This window comes from Mesoplodon densirostris, chromosome 9 (genome assembly GCF_025265405.1).
Source record: "Mesoplodon densirostris isolate mMesDen1 chromosome 9, mMesDen1 primary haplotype, whole genome shotgun sequence".
In the NCBI taxonomy this organism is placed as follows: Eukaryota; Metazoa; Chordata; class Mammalia; order Artiodactyla; family Ziphiidae; genus Mesoplodon; species Mesoplodon densirostris.
In genome coordinates this window covers 108,877,935-108,898,474 of record NC_082669.1, presented here as the reverse complement: position 1 = coordinate 108,898,474, position 20,540 = coordinate 108,877,935, and the positions used below count along the sequence as shown (strand labels likewise).

At 35.8% G+C, this 20,540-nt stretch overlaps 1 protein-coding gene across 16 annotated transcripts in view; it reads left to right on the top strand.

Annotated features, from left to right (window-relative positions):
* Window positions 1-20,540, top strand: part of KMT2C (lysine methyltransferase 2C) — a 294,763-nt gene that overhangs the window by 181,239 nt on the left and 92,984 nt on the right. For 15 of the 16 annotated variants that reach the window (XR_009533406.1, XM_060108762.1, XM_060108749.1 and 12 more), the window contains exons 10-16: window positions 5,099-5,268; window positions 5,721-5,869; window positions 6,656-6,769; window positions 7,686-7,763; window positions 9,387-10,090; window positions 18,047-18,166; window positions 20,409-20,525. Coding sequence is in view for 15 of the 16 variants with exons in the window: in XM_060108762.1 (XP_059964745.1) it covers window positions 5,099-5,268; window positions 5,721-5,869; window positions 6,656-6,769; window positions 7,686-7,763; window positions 9,387-10,090; window positions 18,047-18,166; window positions 20,409-20,525 (1,452 nt within the window). In the remaining variant the exon portion in view is untranslated. Of the gene's footprint in view, window positions 1-5,098; window positions 5,269-5,720; window positions 5,870-6,655; window positions 6,770-7,685; window positions 7,764-9,386; window positions 10,091-18,046; window positions 18,167-20,408; window positions 20,526-20,540 lie in introns of those variants that run through there. The other variant, XM_060108761.1, reaches the window with a different exon arrangement.

Genomic DNA, 20,540 nt, shown 5'->3' with positions numbered 1-20,540 from the left:
TCATTTGACTTCTGCAAGCTGTGTTTCATCATGTAGTTAATAGTACTTAGCCTCACAGGGGTGTTGGATTTAGCGAGATTACGCCTGTAAAGTGCTCAGCATAATGCCTAAAGTAAGTGCTCAGTTCTCATGGAGTTTCTCATAGGAATGCTTATCTTCTTTTCAGTTTGAAGAATGATACTTTTTCTCTACTGTTAAATTCTTTCATAGTTCTTTATAGTCTTTAGTCAAATGCAAACACTGTGGTGCGGGCTGGAGGTGCAGAGGCAGATAGGTTTGCCTTCCCAGGAATGGTGTCAGTCTAGAGAGGCTGCTTGCACTGAAGTAAGGGTGATCTTTTTAGGAACTTCGTTATATACCAGTCATTGTCCCACAGGTTTCTTTTCTCTGTTTCTCTTTAAAGAATGCTGATGTGTGGGTATATGATGCGTTTTAAAAGGCTTTATTTGGAAATAATTTCAAACTTTAAAAGTTGGAAAAATAAAAATAATACCCATATGTCATTTACCTAGATTCACCTGTTGTTAGGATTTCAGTATTGTCATCCATGCCCTTTCTCCCTGCTCCCCGCCCCATGTATATTTTTTTTGCCCTGAACCATTTTGAGGGTAAGTTATACACACTGTGTTCCCTTTACCCCTAAATACTTAAATGTGTATTTCCTAATAATAGGGATATTCTTACGTAATCACAGCACTATTTTCACCCCATACATTTACATCAATATATCTAATCTACCATCCATATTTCAATTTGTCACTTGATCTAATGTCCCATATAGCATTTCCCTCCTCCTATGTAGGTTCCAGGATAGTCTAGGATCAGGTATTCCATTTAGTTGTCATGTTTCTTTTGAGTCCTTTAATCTGGAAAATTTCTTCAGCCCTTCTTTGTCTTTTTTTGATATTGACAGTTTTGAATAATAGAGTTTTTCCTCACATACCTGGTTTTTGTTTGTTTGTTTTGTTTTCTTTAAATCACAAATAGAACTTTCCTTATTTTGGCTTTGTCTGATATTTCCTCATGATTATAATGAGAGTTATTCATTCTTGGGCAGAATATTGCATAAGTGGTGATGTGCCCTTCTCAGGCTTTCAGCTGGATGCACCTGATGTTTATCTCTCCCTCATAGGTGATGTGAATTCTGATAATCTGGTCAAGCTGCTGTAAAGTTTCTCCACTGTTTTCTTTCTCTCTCTTCTATCTAATAAAACAGTATGTGAGGAGACACTTTAATACCGTGCAAATATCTTGTTGCTCCTCAGAATTTTCTCCAAGATTATAGGAACCAATGCCTGATGCAGTTTTTACCTGTTGTTTGTAAAATGATGCTTTTCTAACTTCACATTTACCAGTCAGCCCCCTGCATTCTGTCATAAGCAAGAACCCTCCCTTCTTTCACATGTTAAAATTATGTATATATTGTCAGTATTGACTCATGAATTCTTGTTAATATCAATTTATAATTTATTACTGTACCTAATTTGTTTTGTGTGCAAATTGTCCAGTTTTGCCTTTGATATCCTTTTCAAGCTGGCTCCTGTCTTTGTGGCATGCCCTCACCATTAAGCACTTCATTACATTTGGGCATAACAAGATACTCCAAAATCATCTTACACCTCCCTGCCCTAGCCCTGGAATCTGTCCTCTTTTCTATAAGTAGGCCAAGTTCCTTTAGTGAAGATTGGGTGCTAGGTGTGCCCATTGCTCTGGGGGTGTTTGCTTCTTTGTCCTTTCAGCAGATGAGGCAGGAAATACATGCATGTGTATACATTTACACATATGCATATCTACAAATACACACATAAGTATGCATATACTCAACACATGTACATCGTTATAAATAATGAATTTACACCAGTACCTCCAATTCTGAACCCTCCTGCTCAGTTCTTTGCCTTCTCACATTCTTACACATATCCATTCCCGTATAGTAAGAATCCTTGTGTTTTGCCTGTTATTCTTGAAGATTTTGGTTTTTTTAAAATTCCCCATTCTTACTGATTTAATTTTTTAAAATACATAGGATATTAACATGCTTTCAAAAATTTCTGATTCATCCTTCCTGTATTTTTTTGTAATGATAAAGAAATATATTTTTGTTTCCCTTTTCTACACTGAAGGTAGCATATGTGCTCTTTTGCATGTTGCTTTTTCTTAACTTAAAATCTGGAAGTCACTTCATATCAGTTCATAGAGATCTTCCTCATTCCTCTTCCTCCCTCCCTCCCTCTCTCTCTATTTCGTTCTTTCTCTTTCTCCCTTTCTTCCTCCCTCCCTCTCTCTCGCTTTCTTTCTTCTGTTTATTTGAACCATAGTTTTTCAGCCAATGTCCTATGCTTGAATATTTAGGTAGTTTCCAATATTTTACATTAGAAGTGATTCTGTAATCAATAACTTTGCGCATATGGGTTTTTGAATTGCTGGGAGCGAATCTCTAGAATAAATTTCTAGTAGTAGGATTACTGGCTCGGGGGTAAATGTGTATGTAATTTTGTTAGGTATCGTCAAATTCCCTTTCATGGAACTTGTGGCTGTTCCTTTTGCCACCACTCATGCATGAGAGAACTTCTTTTCTACATCCTTGCCAACAGGCTGTCATGTTTAGCTTTTGATTTTTGCCTGTCTTATGAGTGAAAAATGTTATCTCAGTGTAGTCTAATTTTCTTTTCTCTTTTGAGTGAAGCTGGTCAATTTTTCCTGTGTTTAGGGGTCGTTTTTTACCCCTTTTTGCAAGTTGTCTGTTCTTGTGTGTTGCCTGCTACTCTTGAAGATTTTGATGACCCCACAGTCTAAGAGCTCCTTGTATAGTCGGGATATAAGGCCTTCAGCTGCGTTATACGGTGCACATCTTTTCTTCCAGTTTGTTTTTTGCCTTTTAGCTTTGCCTGTGTTATTTTTTGCCATGCAAAAGTTTATTTTTATATAGTCAGATTTATCAGTCTTCTATTGCTTTTGGTTTTTTGAGTTAAAATTAGAAAGCCTTTTCCTATACTGAGGCTATAGGAGAGTTCATATTTTCTTCTAGTTTTTATGTTATTTTTTACATTTAGTTTTCTAATCCATTTTTAGTTGATGCTTCTATATGGTATGAATTATCTTTTCCCAGTTGGCTATCCAGTTGTCCAAAATCCATTCACTAAAAAGACAGTCTTTGCCTCAGTGACTTGAGATTCCAGACTAGAGTTTCAGATTTAGTTGGGTTTATTTCTGGAATTTCTTGTCTGTTCCATTGCTCTGTCTTTCTATCTTCATGAGCCAATACCGTACCGTTTTAATTATAGAGGCTTTGCAGTATCTGGTAGTCATGGTCCCCCATCAGATCTTTTCTATTTCACATTTTTCCTAGCTGTTTTTGTCTTTTATTTTTCCATATGGACCTTAGGCTCTGTGAAAAACCTCACTGGAATTTTTATCAGGTCACTTTAAATTTATTCATTGATAGTGAAATCTTGATGTTAGGACATCCTAACGAAGAACAAGGTATGTCTTTGCATTTGTTCAAGTCTAGTTTAGTGTCGTCTAGGAATGTTTTCTAATTTTCTTTGTATAGGTTTTGGACATTTCTTAAGTTTATTCTTAAAAGTTTTCTCTATTTTGTTGATGTTATAAATGGGATTTTCCCATTCATTATATCTTTTAATTGGCTATTATTTGTGTATGTGAATTCTATTGAATTTTCATTGCTAATTTTATATCCTGCTACTTCGTTAAATTCTTTTATTAAATTTGTGATACATTCTTTAGGATTTTCCAAGTATGCGATCTTGTCATCTACAAATAGTTTTATTTCTTCTTTTCCTATTTTGCCTGTTTTCATTTGTTTTAGTGTTTACATTGGTTCAGAACCATGTTAAATAGTAGTGGAGATAGTAGGCATCCTTGCTTCGTTTCTGACCTTAGTGGGAATGCCTCTAGGGTTCCCCAATTAAACAAAATGCTGGCTTTGGAATTGAGGTATGTGTGTATATCACATTAAGGAAATACCTACCCATTTTAATTTTCTCGGAAGTTTTTTTTTTTTTATGAGGAATGGATTTTAATTTTTTTCTAAAGGTCTTTTCAGCATCTAGTGAAATAATTTATCTTCTCTCCTCAGACCTAATAATATGTTAGATTTTATTAATAGGTTTTCTAATATTTAACCATACTTGCATTTTTGTGTAAACTCCTCTTGGATATGGTTCATGATTTTCTTGATTTGCTATTGGAGTCTGTTTGCTAACATTTTGCTTAGGGTTTTGTCATCAGTATTTACGAGTACCTCCATTTTGAATCTGTAAGACTTTAGCAGATCTGTGGCTCATGCTAGTTCCTCTTTTTCAGTGAGCATCTCTTTTGTATCAAAAGATACCAGCAGCTCAAAGAGATAAAGTTCCTTTTTTATTGGTGCTTTAGATTGCAAAGTTGGGGGTGGGTGGGTAATGAGAGTCCCACAGTTTGTCAGCCTTGTGCCCAGGATTTTAAGGCAGCCTAGCTCAGAGGCGCAGAAGGAGGTTTGGCTGGCCTCTGCCAGGCCTTGCACATCAGCAGTTCTACTTTGCTAAGGGTACTGCCTCTCTCTTCTGAGAATATGAGAAGCCATAATTGGATTTTGATGTTGAGTGGTTATTTTCACAATTTCAGACACCTAATCATTTGGAGTGGGTTATATTTCCTTAGTGTGAATTCTTGTTTTTAGTTTCTAAGCTACCCATAAACAAACAGAATTCTCTAGCAGGACCATTTTGCTTTCAAGTAGTGAGTTGAGTAGACTTATTCAACACTAGCTACTTCCTGATTCTGGAATGTGTTTCTTTTTTGAAGTTTGGATTGCTACGTTCTTGGTTTTCTTCCTTCCCTATTTATGTTTTCTGGGATGTCTCTATCCACTATTTACACTTTCCAGGAGGTTTCAGCGTAAATTGAATGATATCTCATCAGATGTTCAAAACAAACTTCTTTTTCAAAAACATAACACCCTAAATTAGTGTCATAAAAATTAAAGCTTAATATATAATCTACAAATGTTTCACTGATTTTTTAAAAAGGTTTACACCTGAACTGCAGTACAAATGCATAACAAACTGTTTCTGTTTTCATTTTTCCTGGTGTTTAGAATTGCAGAATATGTGTCGAGTGTGGCACACGATCTAGTTCTCAGTGGCATCACAATTGCCTGGTATGTGACAGTTGTTACCAACAGCAGGATAACTTATGTCCTTTCTGTGGGAAGTGCTACCATCCAGAATTGCAGAAAGACATGCTTCATTGTAATATGTGCAAAAGGTAAGAAGATATAGTTATTCCATTTGTTTGTCAGTTCTTCTGTCCATGTGATCATCTGCTCTGCCATGTATTTTGAGATCCAAGCTTTTGTCATTCCAGTAATCCTTTCAGTACTGAGTGCCATTATAGATGGAATTAAAGTATGCTTTTATGAGTCTGAAAGGCATAATGTAAGTGGGCAAAAAAATAAGACAAGACCAGAAACAAGCATTAAGAGGGAAAAGTAAAGAGTAAATAGTTCAAAATGTGTTTAAAAAAAGGTCAACACCTGTGATGACATCCAAAAATGACAGCTTCTTTTCTAGAACCGTCAATTGCTAACCCCTATAACCTCTCTTCTTCCATCCTTACCCCTTCCTGTATCCAGTTTTTCAGCAATTATCTTTCTTTTCCCTAAATATTAATTTGACTTTAAATTAGAAAATTTTATTTAAATATATTTATCGTCACAGATGGGTTCACTTAGAATGTGACAAACCAACAGATCATGAACTGGATTCTCAGCTCAAAGAAGAGTACATCTGTATGTATTGCAAACACTTAGCTGAGATGGATCAATTACAGCCAGGTGATGAAGGGGAGATGGCTGAACTCACTACAGGTAAATTTGAGAGTTTTTATTTTTTAGGATGCTGTGCCAACCAGTCAGCAGTATGTTACTTTAGTAACAATGAGGGAATCCTGTGTATTGGATCCCATCTTATTTTTAGCTTCTGTACCTGTGATCTTGGTCATCTCTGAATCTGATGGTTAACATCTAATCTAGCTTCTTTACAACTGTTTGCCCAATATTTGAATTTCAGGACTAGTGTACACTCCTACAGTTGTGTTTTTTGGGCCAGCAGTGGAAGTTCCTTACTGTTTGGCTCTATGACCTAGTTTGCACTTCATACTCTGGGTTATTTTACTCCAAACAAATTTTAGTTTTATTAAATTTTGTTCATGTAGTTTTATTAGTACACCATTGAGTTATAAACGTAATAACAAGATTCTTAGATCATAAAGGGAACAGACTTGCTAATCAGATGGTTTTTCATTTTCATCAGTATGAATGGCAAAGTCTATAAAAGTTCTATTTTATCATCTGCAAGGGGTTTAGGTAGACACATCTTGGTTACTAACATTTTGTTTCTAGTATGCCATCAGTATACAGTTGTGCAGTATCCTTTCAAAATAATAAAATTCCAGTTACTTTTTAATTCATTATATTTTCCATATTTGAAAAATGTAAATATATATTTGGTTCAAAATAGAAAAATCTGAAGAAGAATTTATGGCATTTTCAGGGATAATTTACCCCCATTAGAACAAGGTGATAATTGTTGACTTAGTTAACAAAAACAGAAAAACTCATTCTGAGCTAAAGAATAAATAATTTTCTGTTAAGATTGTAACAATGAAATGGAAGTTGAAGGCCCTGAGGACCACATGGTATTTCTGGAGCAAGCAGTTAATAAAGATGTCGATGGCCAGCAGCCCGCACCTGGAATTGTTCCAGATGGTAAGGATGTTTTTGGTAATGGATAGTCTATTCTCTGAAGAAAATGTGTGTGTAGAGTGAATATGTGAACATCTGCAACTTTAGTACCCTAGATAAAAATAAGCTGAGACATAGTCATGTAGGAAATTATTTAGAGAGGAGCCTTTTTAAATAAAATAAACTTAGACAGAAATTAATCGGGGAAAGGGCATGTGTATATTGTATTGATAGTTCAGCTGTAATCTAGACTTACTCGTAAATATATACTTTGTTTAGGAATCAAGTGATTTTCATTAAAAAGCAATTTCTTTCTTTAGTTATCTTTGTAATTACTAACTAGAGCTGTTGCTGATTGTGAGATTTTTCATGCTGAGATAATGAAAAATTCATTGTTTTAGATCATGTAAGCAGTCCTGTTGAGGGTTATTTCAATGATACTTCAATTAAGCTTTTTGCATTATTGGTAATAGCTATTATTGTACTTGAGGATCTGGAATTAATGAGAGATCAGGTTTGGGGAAAACTACTTATTAAATTTAATCTTGGTCTCACCTCAAAGTCTGTGGGATTGTATGTGATACTGTGTTATATAGGTTGAATGTATACATAAAAAGCCCTTGAGATATTTTGAGGTTAAGTTTATATTTAACAACTCTCATTAAAAATTATACTTCATAAAGATATAAAGTGAAGAAAAATAAGACAAAACTATATAATAATCTTATAGTACATAATCAGATTCCTTCCATATCCTTCCTTATCCAGTTTCATTTCCATATCCTACTTAACAAATGAATAGTAACAGGATGTTTTATGCTTATATTCGAAATTGGAATTTGGCAGAAGGATAAATATCTTACTCAAATTACTGTTGAGAAGGCAGTGTTAGAGGAGTTTGGACTCCTTGCTGGAGATTCCATAAGTGTGTTATTCACAGGAGCTCACATCCACACCGGAGAGCCGCAGAGGAGTGATCCACCGGAAAGTCACGGCGCGCGTGGACTTTGCATTGCTGGTAGGCAGCATGTTCATATTGTCTAATTTGATTGATTTACAGCATAACGCCTTTAGGGTTGCTATGCGATTCGAGTCATTGTCTGCTAAGGTGACTTTTCAAATTAGAGATGAATTGTTTACTATTGCTATACTCACATGATGGTAGTGCAGTCTGTGGTTAGGTGATCCTCCTCTGGAAAACCACTGGCAGTGGATTTCTAAGGCAGAAATAGAGCATGTTTGCGCTTTTATCGTAATCCTCCCTGCCTAGCACAGAGGAGAAAGAACATACTCGTATTCTGAGTGTGTATTGCAAACGTTCCTCTTTGCCAGTGAGCCTTGAGGTAGTCGGTCTACTATTGTGAGCACATAATTTAGGCATCATATAGCATTAGGATTGTTTTACTTGAGTCATTCAAATGGTGATCCTTTTGGTTTTAAACCATAAATGTTCACTTCATTTATATGTATTTTCTGTTTTAAAAGTCCATTTTTATTACTTTTAAAATATTAAAGTATTTTTGAAGTACTTTTGTGTTTAAAAATATTTAGTATGATCAGATCTGTTATTTGATGTTTTTTTCCTTTTCAACTATAGTCTTGCAATAAAGCAGGAATGAGAAGTGAGATTTCATTTTGATACAAGAACATATATAAATTTCAATCACCATGGTGTAAATAGTAAATAAGGAAATTAGTGTCTTTATTAATGTACCTAAGAAATTACCTTGATGGCATTTGAAATAAGTGCTTTTTATCATCAGTGGTCTTACTTAATAGAGCCACTTAGGACCCATGTCAATTGGACCTCTAACCTTACTCTTAAGTAACATTGGGTTAAAGCTTTAAATTACTAGTACCCTGATTTAAAATTTAGTAGTCAGTGACTATAGATACTTCTGATATCTAATTATTTTTATTGATTTGCTAAGATAAGTCTCTTTGGTTATAGATGATGAGGAAGACCAAGAAGTATATCCAAAAAAATGTATTGATTGTGTTAGCGTGTATGGCTAAGCGAAATAAGTCTTTTCTATCTATGGTCATTACTTGTTTGAGTCTACAGAAGCTTTGTTACATCTTGTGTCGGCTTATTGCAAAATTCTTTTTATTCTAGACTAATCTTTACTTTTTTAATTTGGACACATCATGTAATATCACTGAGCCTCATTTTCCTAGTTGTAAAATGAGTATAACTTCACCTACAAAATTTTAAATCCTCTTGTAAGTAACCAAACTGTAAAACATCATATATAATGGTTATATTAGAAATTAATTCTATTTTAATATTCTTACCAGAAATTACCTTAAACTCTGAGGATCCCATTAAGGTAGTGTTCTTGTAGGTTTTCTGGTCCGATCAGTGACTGATTCTAATCCATAAACCCTGCTCTCTTTTGACCTTTACTAAACTTGATAATTGCCTTTCTTGATGAATATCTTCTGACTTAAGGCATGGTTTTAAGCAAAAGTAGGTTTTGGATCCCCCCGCCGCCGGCAACGTTTTTTTTCTACCCAAGCCTGTTATTTTTAAACCATAGAGCTACAGACATGTAAGACATTAATGTTTTATACCTAATCATAGTTAGAAATTTTAAAATTCATAGGTACATTAACATAATAGATATTCGAAATTTTATAGAATCATCCCAAGATAAAATGAATCCTGAATTGGAAAATCAGATTTCTCGTGAAGTTGATAGTGAAGAAATGGAAATGCCTCCTAAAATGTTGCACAATTGCGGTGCAGATCAAAACGAGAACAAAATGGAAGTGACAGACAGCGCTGAAGCCCTTGCCCCCCAGGTCGCTGTGCAGCAGGGGGAAGTGCACTTGTTGGAGGGACCTAACATGGCGGCGTCCCCAGAAGAACCCCGGCCTCCAGGAGTCAACATTGGATCTGTCAGTGTCCCGTCCCCAGGTGGGGAAGGTACGGTTTTATGTTCTAAGGAACAGCTGGCCAGAGAAAGGGTACCAGAAGAAATGGAACAGAAAGAAAATCCTGAACCTTATACTGCATTTATGGACTTCGAAGTGGCTCCTGCAATTGAGAGTTGTGTGAAAGATGGTGTATGCCAAGAAAGCAAATCTGTAAAATTACCATCTGAGACGGAGTCATCATTTTCATCAGCAGCGGGCATAAGCAAGGCAAATGCGTCTTCCTCTCCAGCACTTTCTTCCGACTTGCCTTCCCACGACATGCTGCATAGTTACCCGTCGACTCCCAGTGCTTCTGCTGGAAACATCATGCCAACAACTTACATCTCAGTCACCCCCAAAATTGGCATGGGTAAACCAGCTATTACCAAAAGGAAATTTTCTCCTGGTAGACCTCGGTCCAGACAGGTATGGTGATTTTAATGATGTTGATAGAAAAGATGTTGGAGTGATTCTATAAAGTAAAAAAAGTGTATGTGTAGCTTTGGTTTGGAGGGCAGGTTTTCCCGTTCAGGTGGAATGTAGATGTAATGTTGACTTATGTGTTTTGGCCACTTAAAAAAACACACTGTTAATGAAGACTAGTTTATTAAACTTGAAGTGATCGTATTGGAATTTAAGTGCAACCTATTTGATTATAGTTTCTAATAGAAAACACTTTAAGGAAGTTTTTAGTTCTACGCCATAGTAACAGCAGAGACTTAAAAAAAAAGTAAGGTTTTGGGTATAGTGTAATTAGCATTTATTTTTCCTCTCAAATGTATTTGTTTATTAATATTATTTGTTGTACATATTTTTAACTGCTTAAGCATCAGAATTTACCTAGAGTATTTTTCATGAAGGGGAATTTCTCATTTTGGTTTTTCTATTGATTGCTAACTTTTTGTGGGAATTTTTTTAAAGTTAGGACTTACTTCAGTGGTTTTGTGAACAAAATCTTAGGATTATATTGTTGATCTTCAGGAAATGAAGGGAGTTCTTCCCATGATTGTTCTAAGTTGTGTGAATGTGAACTCTACCCTGTAAGGGTAAGTTCCAGATCTTTTTCAGTGGGATTTGAGTGAAACTACAAAGCAAAGTGAAGATACTATAGCTAAGAACTATGTGTTCTACAAAATTTCTACTTTCTGAAGTTTTTCATAAAATAGCAAGATATCAAACAGTGCAAAAGTGTTTAGTCACAATAATAATTTGGAGTTTTAAGTCTCATGATTAAAATTGCTTTCAGTGATTAAAGTTTAACTTTTTATAGAAGTAATAATATCTTGATCTTGATCGTCTAATTTTGGGATTGTGACACCAGTAAAAAAGTTAAATCAAACTTTATTTTAATGTGAAAATTAGTCTCCTACTTGATATTTATTTTCTATTGAGAGATTTTTCTTCTCAAACTATTTCTCTTCATCCTTAGTTTTTTCTTTTATTTTCCTTTTCTTTTTTTTGAATAGCATATACTAATTGTGTAGTTTTGGCTCTGAAAAGACTTTAGCAATGGAAATTTGAATCTCAAATTTAATTTTGGTTCAGACATTTACATTCTTTAAGGATATTGCATCATAAATATTCCTGTTAAATTTTACTGGTGTCTCTCCTTATTTAGAGACTTCTCCAACTGAGAAGCCATTACGATTATTTTTCTGTTGACCTATGTTCCAAAATAGTGTGGGTATTTTTGTATGTGTGTGAGAGTGTGTATGTACATATATTTTTTTTCTTCCAAGTTCATCCCATTTTACATGAGCCGTGTCTTAATATTTGTTACTGTTGCTACTTCTGCTATGTTCTCTTTCAGCTGCGGTATGTTCTTTCTATTTAGCTGCTGCTGTCTGATTACTACCTCACAATTTGCTGCTCATCTCACAAGCAGCTGTAGGCCATGTTTTACCTCCCAGTTTTGTTTTAGTTGTATAGGAAACAACCTTCAGTTGGTGATTCAGAGCTTGTTGATACACTGCTTTGCTTTTGTGGAGAGTATGCATTGGATAGAACAAGATACCTTATTTGTATCATCTTATTTTATGGGAAAATATTTAATGAAATCACATGACTGTGATCTGCTTCAGACACTCATGTACTAATTGCTCTCATGATAATATTGAAAGTTTTTGTTAAATCTTCTATGAAATATGTTTTCTTAGAAACATTTTCTTGAAGTATTCTTAAATATTTAAAGAAAATTTCATAGAGAAAACATAAGTACTCTTAAATATATTTTGATAACTTTCAAATGCTAAGAATTGTTTTCTTCATTTTACCTTTCCACCTTTTTTGTTGTTGTTGTTGTTGCTGCTGCTGCTAACATCATGTATATGGAGAGCTTAGGAATTTACATAAGTTCTGAGACTGACATCTGTTGAGAGGTTCTCATGGAGAAGGTGAAATTGCTTCAAGAGAGGAGGTTTCCAAAAATAGTGCTTCATTAGATTATAACCACTTTGCCATTACGTTGTGAACTGAATTTCTTATTTTTCATCAATTTAAGTAGTTTATTAAGAACCCTAGAATTTTATAACATACTTGTGTGTTGCAATAGCATTTTAAATGAAGTGTCTCGAATTAACATATCAGTTTCATAATCTGTTCCTGTGAGAGCAAAACAGGCCTCCAGTGGTGAGCTGTAGAGGATTCTAGTTTTGCTAACAATTAATTACAAGTAAGCAATTCCTCCCTCCCCACCTCCCTCCCTTCTCTTTCTTCCATTTCTGGTTTCTAGACGTAAACCTTTTAGTAAGAAGCACTGTTGGCATTTTGGGGGGTTGGTTTGTTTTTGCTTTTAAAGTTAAGAAAGGCAGATCGGTGAATCATATCATCCAAATAAAGAGAGATTCTGTTCTTGATAAATTATTTCATATCCAGCTTTTAACTAAAATAAATTTGAATTTTGAAGTACTGCTTTATATAATGTATACATAATGATATTCATTAAAGGAAATTACTCTAGTAGTTGTACTTGTCTATTCCTGGATACCTATGAGGTAAACCTACATACTGATACTTTGTCTTAGAACCTATCAAAAAAGGTTTCATTAGTAAATAGGTAAATATTCTCTATTCTTTATGAGGAATAAAAGTTGTAGAGTAGATGCCAACAGTGATTTTCCCACATACCTTCTAGTCTAAATACTATGTGGCATTTTATGAAAGTGACTTTTAAGAAGACTATTTTGTATTATTTATATATATATTTGTACTGTAATTAATTGATGGGAAAGATTGATTAATATAAATTCAGCATGAATATTTCCATAGTGCAGTTGTTTGGCTTCAAAGCCTTATTCTTCCATTACTGTCTTTGGGACACCAAGCAAGTTACCGTGTGAACTCTCTTGGTTTCTTCATCCGTAAAACTATATCAGATGGTTGTTAGAATTTAACGATAACACCTATAAACCCCCTGACACATAGCAAATGGTAGTGCTGCCCTGCTTTCTTTCTTGATTTGCAGGATAATGCAGATATTATGTGAAAATGGAGACTTGAGAAGGATGTAATGTTCATGTGTTAAATTTGGCTGTGAAGTGGTGGTCCTGAAACCCATCACGTTGACTCATAACTATTTCTAAGGAAATGTGCCAGTGAAAATAACTGCAGGCCCGAGCAAGTCAAACACTGGCCACAGTAAATACAAGATGTAGTAGGTTTTCAAGTTCAGTGCCACATAGTGGTTGCACAGATTTTAGAACTAAACTGCCTATTTAATTATTCTGTGTGTGATACAGGCTGCAGTAGAGGAAACCACAGGGTACTGTGGGAAAGCAGAAAGGGCAAGAGGAAAAACTCTACTCAGGCTTATAGGCTTAGGCATGTTTTCTGGGAGAAATTACTAAACCATTGCTACTCAAAATGTGACCTGCAGACCAGGAATATCAGTATCACCTGGAAGTTTGTTACACTGAATCTCAGGCCCCACCTTAACTTGAGTGAACATGTCTATTTTAAGAAGATCCCCATGCAGCCTGAAGTCCAAGAAGCATTGCTCTAAACCATTGAGAAACTGTAGTTTTCATCCTAAAAAAATGTCTGGCCTTTGGAGTGTCAACCTACAACACATACAGATCAGAAGTGTCATACATCCCTCTTAGTGTTCTTGTGCCTGTTACATTTTTTTAAGCCATTACTAAAATGATTGCTAGCACCAGCCAAATTCACTTTCTTAAATTACAGAGGGCTAAAGCTGGCAACAGCTATTTCTGTATGTATATAGTTTATCTCTTATCAAATCACTCTCAGCACTAAATTTCTTGTTCTGTTTGATGTTGAACTCAGTTTTGTATATGACTTATTTATGTTAAAAGAATTCTGTAAGTCATAAAAAAGTGAATTGTTTGCTACAATAGCTGTAATGTACATGAGTGAATGTATGTACCAAAAAGACAAAACTATAAATGCTTGTGTTTTCAGTTTCTCTCACTAATTGTCCTCCTTTCTACTCTCGTTTCACTGTTTTCACTTTCTCTAAATCAAACTCACCCATTAATAGCAATCTTGGTTTTGCACAGTATGTAGGGAGAGGGTGGACTTAGGACTTGGCGGTGTGAATCTGCCCAGGAGACATACCTGACCTTCTCTGGCCACGCTTTAAACTGATTCAGTAGAATTGGATACTCGTGGGCCCTAACCATGACATTGATCATATTTAACAGCCAGCAACAGAGTTTGACGTCTAATAGAAAGTTGCCCATAATAGCCTACCCTCCACCTGCCATTACTGTCCCATTTCCCTATTCCCACAGTCCTTGTAACAGCTTTGTAATTTTACTAGGTTGATAAATTCACCTGAGAAATTGGCCTCAAAGCAGAAAACTGAATACCAACTTTAAACAGTAATAATTATTGTTGGAATCGAATTCAGTCTCTGCCAAATAGTATTTTTAAAGTTTCTGTGGCATTTGAGAACAAGTTGGTTCTGTTTAGCGCTCTTTGTAACTTAAATTCTCCTGATGGTTACATTTTTTAACCCTTTTTTTTTTTTCAGTTTGTAGATAGTTTAAGAGCAACAGTGCGTGGAATAGGTTGGTAATTTTTTAATAGGTGAAGAAGTCCAAGATTCTAGGCTACAACTGATGGAATTAGTGTGTTTCATATCACAGTACAGTGTTTATTGATGCACTTATGAATACATGCATGCAGAAGTGCTCAGTAGAAAAAGTAGGCGTTCAATAAGTGCTGAACAGAAGGCTTACTTAACATAGCAGTGAACGAAGAGAGCAGGGTGTCTGCCATCAAGTTTATACTCCAGCGGCAATAGATAGATACAAGTGCGGGAAAGTAAAACCAAGTGTACCAACGGTGTAAACCATGCTACAGTAGATGGGGAAGCTGACCTCTTCTGAATGGTCTGTGTAAATTCTTTTTGATCAAAGCTGAGATCTGAAGGGTAATTTATAACTACAGTTGATAATTACATCAGTATTTTAGTTTTAAGGTCTAAAGAATATATTAGGTAATTTCTTCTTTGTGAAAATATCTAAGTGTAATCATAATTTTCTTCATTTCGTATAAAATTGCACGTTCTCTACCTTCCAATACCTTATGATAACATACTTACTAAAATTTGTAATGTACTTACCCAAGCTTTTATTGTATAAGTTTTTCATAGCAGTTGAATGGTTGTCTAATTATCCCTGAAATAGCATCTAAACATTCTTAATCTATAGAGCCCTTCATTTTGTTCATCCATGTTATATGAAGTGTGAATGCTTTTTGAAATGAGATATAATTTTGGCATCAAAGCTAACTTATAAATTATGGATAAATATTATTTTAGAATATGACTTTTTATGGTATACTTTAAGGACTATCTACTGATATACCATTAAACGATCTACCAAAAGGAATTTAATATGTACACTAGCCAGATATCCTCAGAGAAAAACACTGCGTGGAAACGTTGAGGGAACGAGGTTTAGATATCTCTTGCTCTCACTCTCTTCCACTAAATACTGATAAACAAAAGAACAGATGACCCCATATTGTGTTCAGTATGCAGATGCTAAAGGTGTTGTAAAGGACACATGGTTCACTTGGAGTGCCCAGGAAGGCCTCTTCGAGGAGGAAGTATTTAAGGCCATACCTGAAGATTCTGGAGACGCCAACCAGTGGACAGGTGGTGTAGTTCTGAGTCAGTAGGTCCCCGTTGTTGAAGCGCTCGGCGTGTGTGAAGGATGGCAAGGAAGCCATGGTAGCCAGGGCATATCGACAGTGAGAGATGCCACAAGATGAAACTGAAGAGAGGCACCAGGAAAGGTTTGAGTTTTAAGTGTCACTGCGGAGCTATCGGAGGGTTTGGAACAGGGCAGGAGAGTCTTGCTTGGTCCCATTTACATTTTTTAGGAGTCCCTCTGGCTGCTCTGTGGGGAAAGGCTTGAGGAGGTGCAGGTGAGGAAGAAGCATAAAGAGAAGTAGACCTTTGCAGCAGGCTAGCCGAGAGGTGGTGCTGGCCGTGGGAGTGCAGAGAAACAGAATGACCAGAGACAGAACTTGAAGAGAGAATGTGCTGAATTTACCGATGGTTGGGATCAAAGGGGTGGTGAGGGAGAGGGTGGAAGGGTCAGAGGAGAGTGATGAGAGAAGAGAACAGGTCTAATGACTCCCGGTTTTCTCACTGGGACTGGAATCCATTTCTAAAGATGGGGAACAATTGTGAGTTGGAACTCGTTAAGGGAGAGAGTTTAGACAGTAAACTGGAGAGGTTTTGTGCGACAAAATGGATGTGCTAAGAAGGAAGTTGAAAATCCTAATCACTTGGAGCTCTCAGAACATGTTAGAACCAGAAATGTGAATTTGGGGAACAACAACATCCAAGATGGTGTTTACAGCCCTCATTGTAGATAAGATCATTTAGGACAAGACTACACTGAGGAGAGTGGTCCAGGCTTCCGCCCTGGGAAACAGTGGGGCTTTAGAGGTCAAGTGGAGGAAGAACTCACATGGGAGGCTGAGAAGGGTCAGTGAAGGAAGGCAGAGAAGCATTCACTGATGTGCTGCTCAGAGCCCAGCAGAGCTGTAAGTAGATGTTGACAGTGAAATGACAATAGAGAAATTGCTTTTGTCAGCGCAGAGGTTACAGAAGGCCCTGGACACAGTAGGAAAGAAGCCAGGTGTGGACATAGATGCAAGGTGATCTGTTAGTGGGAAAGCGATTTGTCAGGTGAAATCAGCATGGCTGTTAGCTGAGCTGAGGGTAGGTTAATTAAAGTGAAACCAGTCTCTCCCTGTGTGGTCTTTCTCCAAATACTGTTATTTCATTAACTATCTCCTCCCCAAAGGATAGTCAAGTTCTTATTTCTAGTTATTTAAATTCCCTGGTGGTATTTTAATGTGATTAATAGGCTACTACTTCTCAGTTTGTTAGTGTTCTAGAAACCTGGTAAGTACTGTGTTTCTTGTCTTTAGTTTGATCATTTAATTGGTAAAATTATAGCATGCTTTGTTGAATTATCTAATTCCAAATAGGTTCTGTATTGTTTGACATTTGTGTTTAAAATGTTATCTTTGTGGAGTAAACGTTTTTCTTTATGCTGCTTCGCATCTTCATCAGATTAGCTCAGGTTATTGCTGAGTGTGCTTATCTGGAAGCAAAATGTTTTCGTTTTATCTTAACTATTTTAGTAAGTACTGTTTCTCGTATAAATAATCAGATACATCAGGCATTTTTATTTGCAAATTTAGGACAATTTGCTTTAACATTTTTCTACTTTTCAAATTAGTTCCTTGGATATAATCCAAGTGTAGTAGTCTCCTAAATAAAAATAAAAACCCACAACTAATGGTCACTGAAAGAAGAGTAATTAAATGTTAGGATTATAATGGTATTTGCATCTTACGGTTACAAACTAACTTTCCAAATTTTAAAGTGAATGTGTCTGTTGATTGCTCATGTTTCTGACTGCATTTTTTGGCCTACTGTTTTGGTGGTTTATAGCAAGAAGTATACATAACATTCTTTATGTTTATTCTTTTCTCCTTTCCGGTAGAGTGATAGTTGTTAGAAGAAAATAATCCCCAAATAGTTTCTTATAGTTTTAATTCTTAAAGTTTGATTGACATTTATTTATATCTTGGTGCCGTAATTGCAGTTCATGAGTCAATGTTGATGTCATATAAACCTTAATTTTTAATACGTTTCATTGTACTGATGTTTCAACCAGAATAAAACATTTAATGTAAATTGTAGCTACAAGCATTTAAGTATAAAGTCACTGTAAGTGATAAGCTTATTTTCCTTACTACCTTGAAGCAATCTGTCCTAAATTTCCATACGTCTGCATTTGTTTTTGCTGTTCTAAAATTCCTTAGTTGCTGGCTTTGACCTTTTATGTTGCGGAGTTTTATACATCTATTTTCTCACCTGCCATATCCTAGGGGGCTTGGAGTACCCATAATACAGTGAGCCCACCTTCCTGGTCCCCAGACATTTCAGAAGGCCGGGAAATTTTTAAACCCAGGCAGCTTCCTGGCAGTGCCATTTGGAGCATCAAAGTGGTAAATAAAATTGCATTTACATTCGTATATCATTTCTTTCTGGTTGGTTTTGTCCGAGTAGAAGTTAAGAATTAAACCTTTCTTTTCTAGATAAATAGTTTAGTTTCCAGAGCCACTTTTTAAATCTAAAATTTTTAATATGAAGAAGCATCGTGCTTGCCTGGAATAGGAGGAAATTAAATTGCCATTTTACTTGACTGATCTTAAGTGTAAAATTTTAATACCCTTTTTTATGGTTGCTTCCTTTTATGTTGTAATTACCAGTATTTCTATGGGGGAAATCCTTGTCACATAGGCTATAAAGTAATTAAAGACTTGTTCATCATATCATAAAATTTTGTTGCTTAGAAAAGAACAAAAGAAAGGCTACATTAATTTATTATATATTAATGGAGAAGAAATAGCAGAATTGCAGCAGATTTCATTGTCTGTGTTAATAATCTGAAAACTATAGGATCTCCTTTTCATGTCACTGGTGGATGACTCTGTTAGTCCTTGAAGTAAGTTAAGTAGTCTGATGCATTTTGAAGGTGAAAAATTTAATTTGAAAAAGTGTTAATCATCTGAAAAGTTAAGAGATTTTCCTGACTAGAGAAGACAGTATTCTTCATCTTCTATATTTAATAATATAATTCTGGAGTAAGTGTTTTTAATTTAGACTAATTAAGGATTTCAAAGGAGTTCTAGATTCTGCTTTCCTATTTTCTGTCACCGTTGGAAGAACTATTTTTCAACTCACTCTGATAGCATGCAAGGTGTTGAAAATGTAAATATTAATTTGAAGAGTTAAAGAGGTCTTCTTTGATCATTATGAAGCATATACCACTGATTTTCACTTATTCTTACCTGTGTCATTGGATGTTGAGGAAAAATAAATTGAGGGATTACTGTAGTCTTGATTCAGTCACTGACTTTTAAAAAATCTTTTATACCTACTGAAAAACAACAAGAAAAACTATCCAATTCAACACTACCCTGTCCCTTGCTCAGAGAAGCTCAGGATCTGAAGGAAAGCAGCTTAAGAGGATAAGGAGAGGCAGCTGGAAAACTGGAAGTTGGCTTACTAAAACTGAAGGAACAAAAGCCCCCCTTCCCTTTTGTTCACGTGTGTCTTTTTGATGCTCACGGTATAACCATAAATTGCTGACTTGGAGAGCATTCTGCCAAATAGGTGATGAGCTCAGTGTTTCAAACTGCTGCAGGTGACCTCAGCTGAAGATGTCACATATTATTTACCTTGTTAGGGAAAACAAAATCAGGATTTTACTGAGCATTTTAGTAACCTTAAATGTACATAGCACAAGTAGGTGTAGATGCCAGTTTTTTTCAGGTAGTAATACATAAGTCTGAGAATGAATAAGAAAACAGCAACACAAAACCTTAGTGCTTATTTGTTAAAATATCGGGGAATTCAACATATTTTCCCATAGAATTTTTTCTTGTGTAAAAATTCAGATAAATTATTTCCACTTGAAGTAATTATTATCTAGGTGATTTAAAGCAAGCCTTTTAATTTTTCATGAGCTTTCCTGTATGGTCAGGTATTGAACGGTTAGAGGAAATTGACAGTTTTCACGACAGAAAAAATACTGTTGCACATAGTAAAAATGAGCTTTCGTGCGACGCAGCAGTGCAGAATAGTGGTTAAGAGTGAGGTCGCTGGAGCCAGGCTTGCCCGGTGTCTGACTTGGCGCAAGTTGCTTAACCTTTTTATTCCTCAGTGTACTTACCTCTGAAGTGGGGATGATAAAACAGTATTGATCTTACAAGATGTTGAGAGGAACAAGTGCTTCGAGCAGTACTAATAGGTACTCAGCATATGAGAACTATTAATATCAATACGATTACAAGAAACCAGTTAGCGAGAGAGTCCTTCCTCTTACTTGCTCTATAATACAATACAATTTGTTGCGCCTGAAAATACCTGGATAGAGTTGTGGCTTTTCCCACCACCTAGGATGTAGGATTAGGAAACGGAAATACAGCACCAAGGTTTGCTGTTGCAGGGCATTCACAGTGACAGACCAAGTTTGATTCTAAGGTTGTAGATGTTTAAGTCGTAGAATGCATATTGAAAGATGCAGCTAATAAGCCTGGTTTCTTAATATTTATCATCTGATTAGAATAAAAGGGAGAAGCAAGTATTTGTGTAACATTTAATAAGACGGTTTATCTCACATTTTGGATTTAAAATTCTTTTGGGCTTTTACAGAATGCTGACTTTTCCGTATCTGTTGTGTAGGGTCGGGGGTCAGGATTTCCAGGAAAGCGGAGACCTCGTGGTGCAGGACTGTCAGGACGAGGCGGCAGAGGCAGATCAAAGTTGAAAAGTGGAATCGGGGCAGTTGTGTTACCCGGGGTAAGGCCCGCTCCC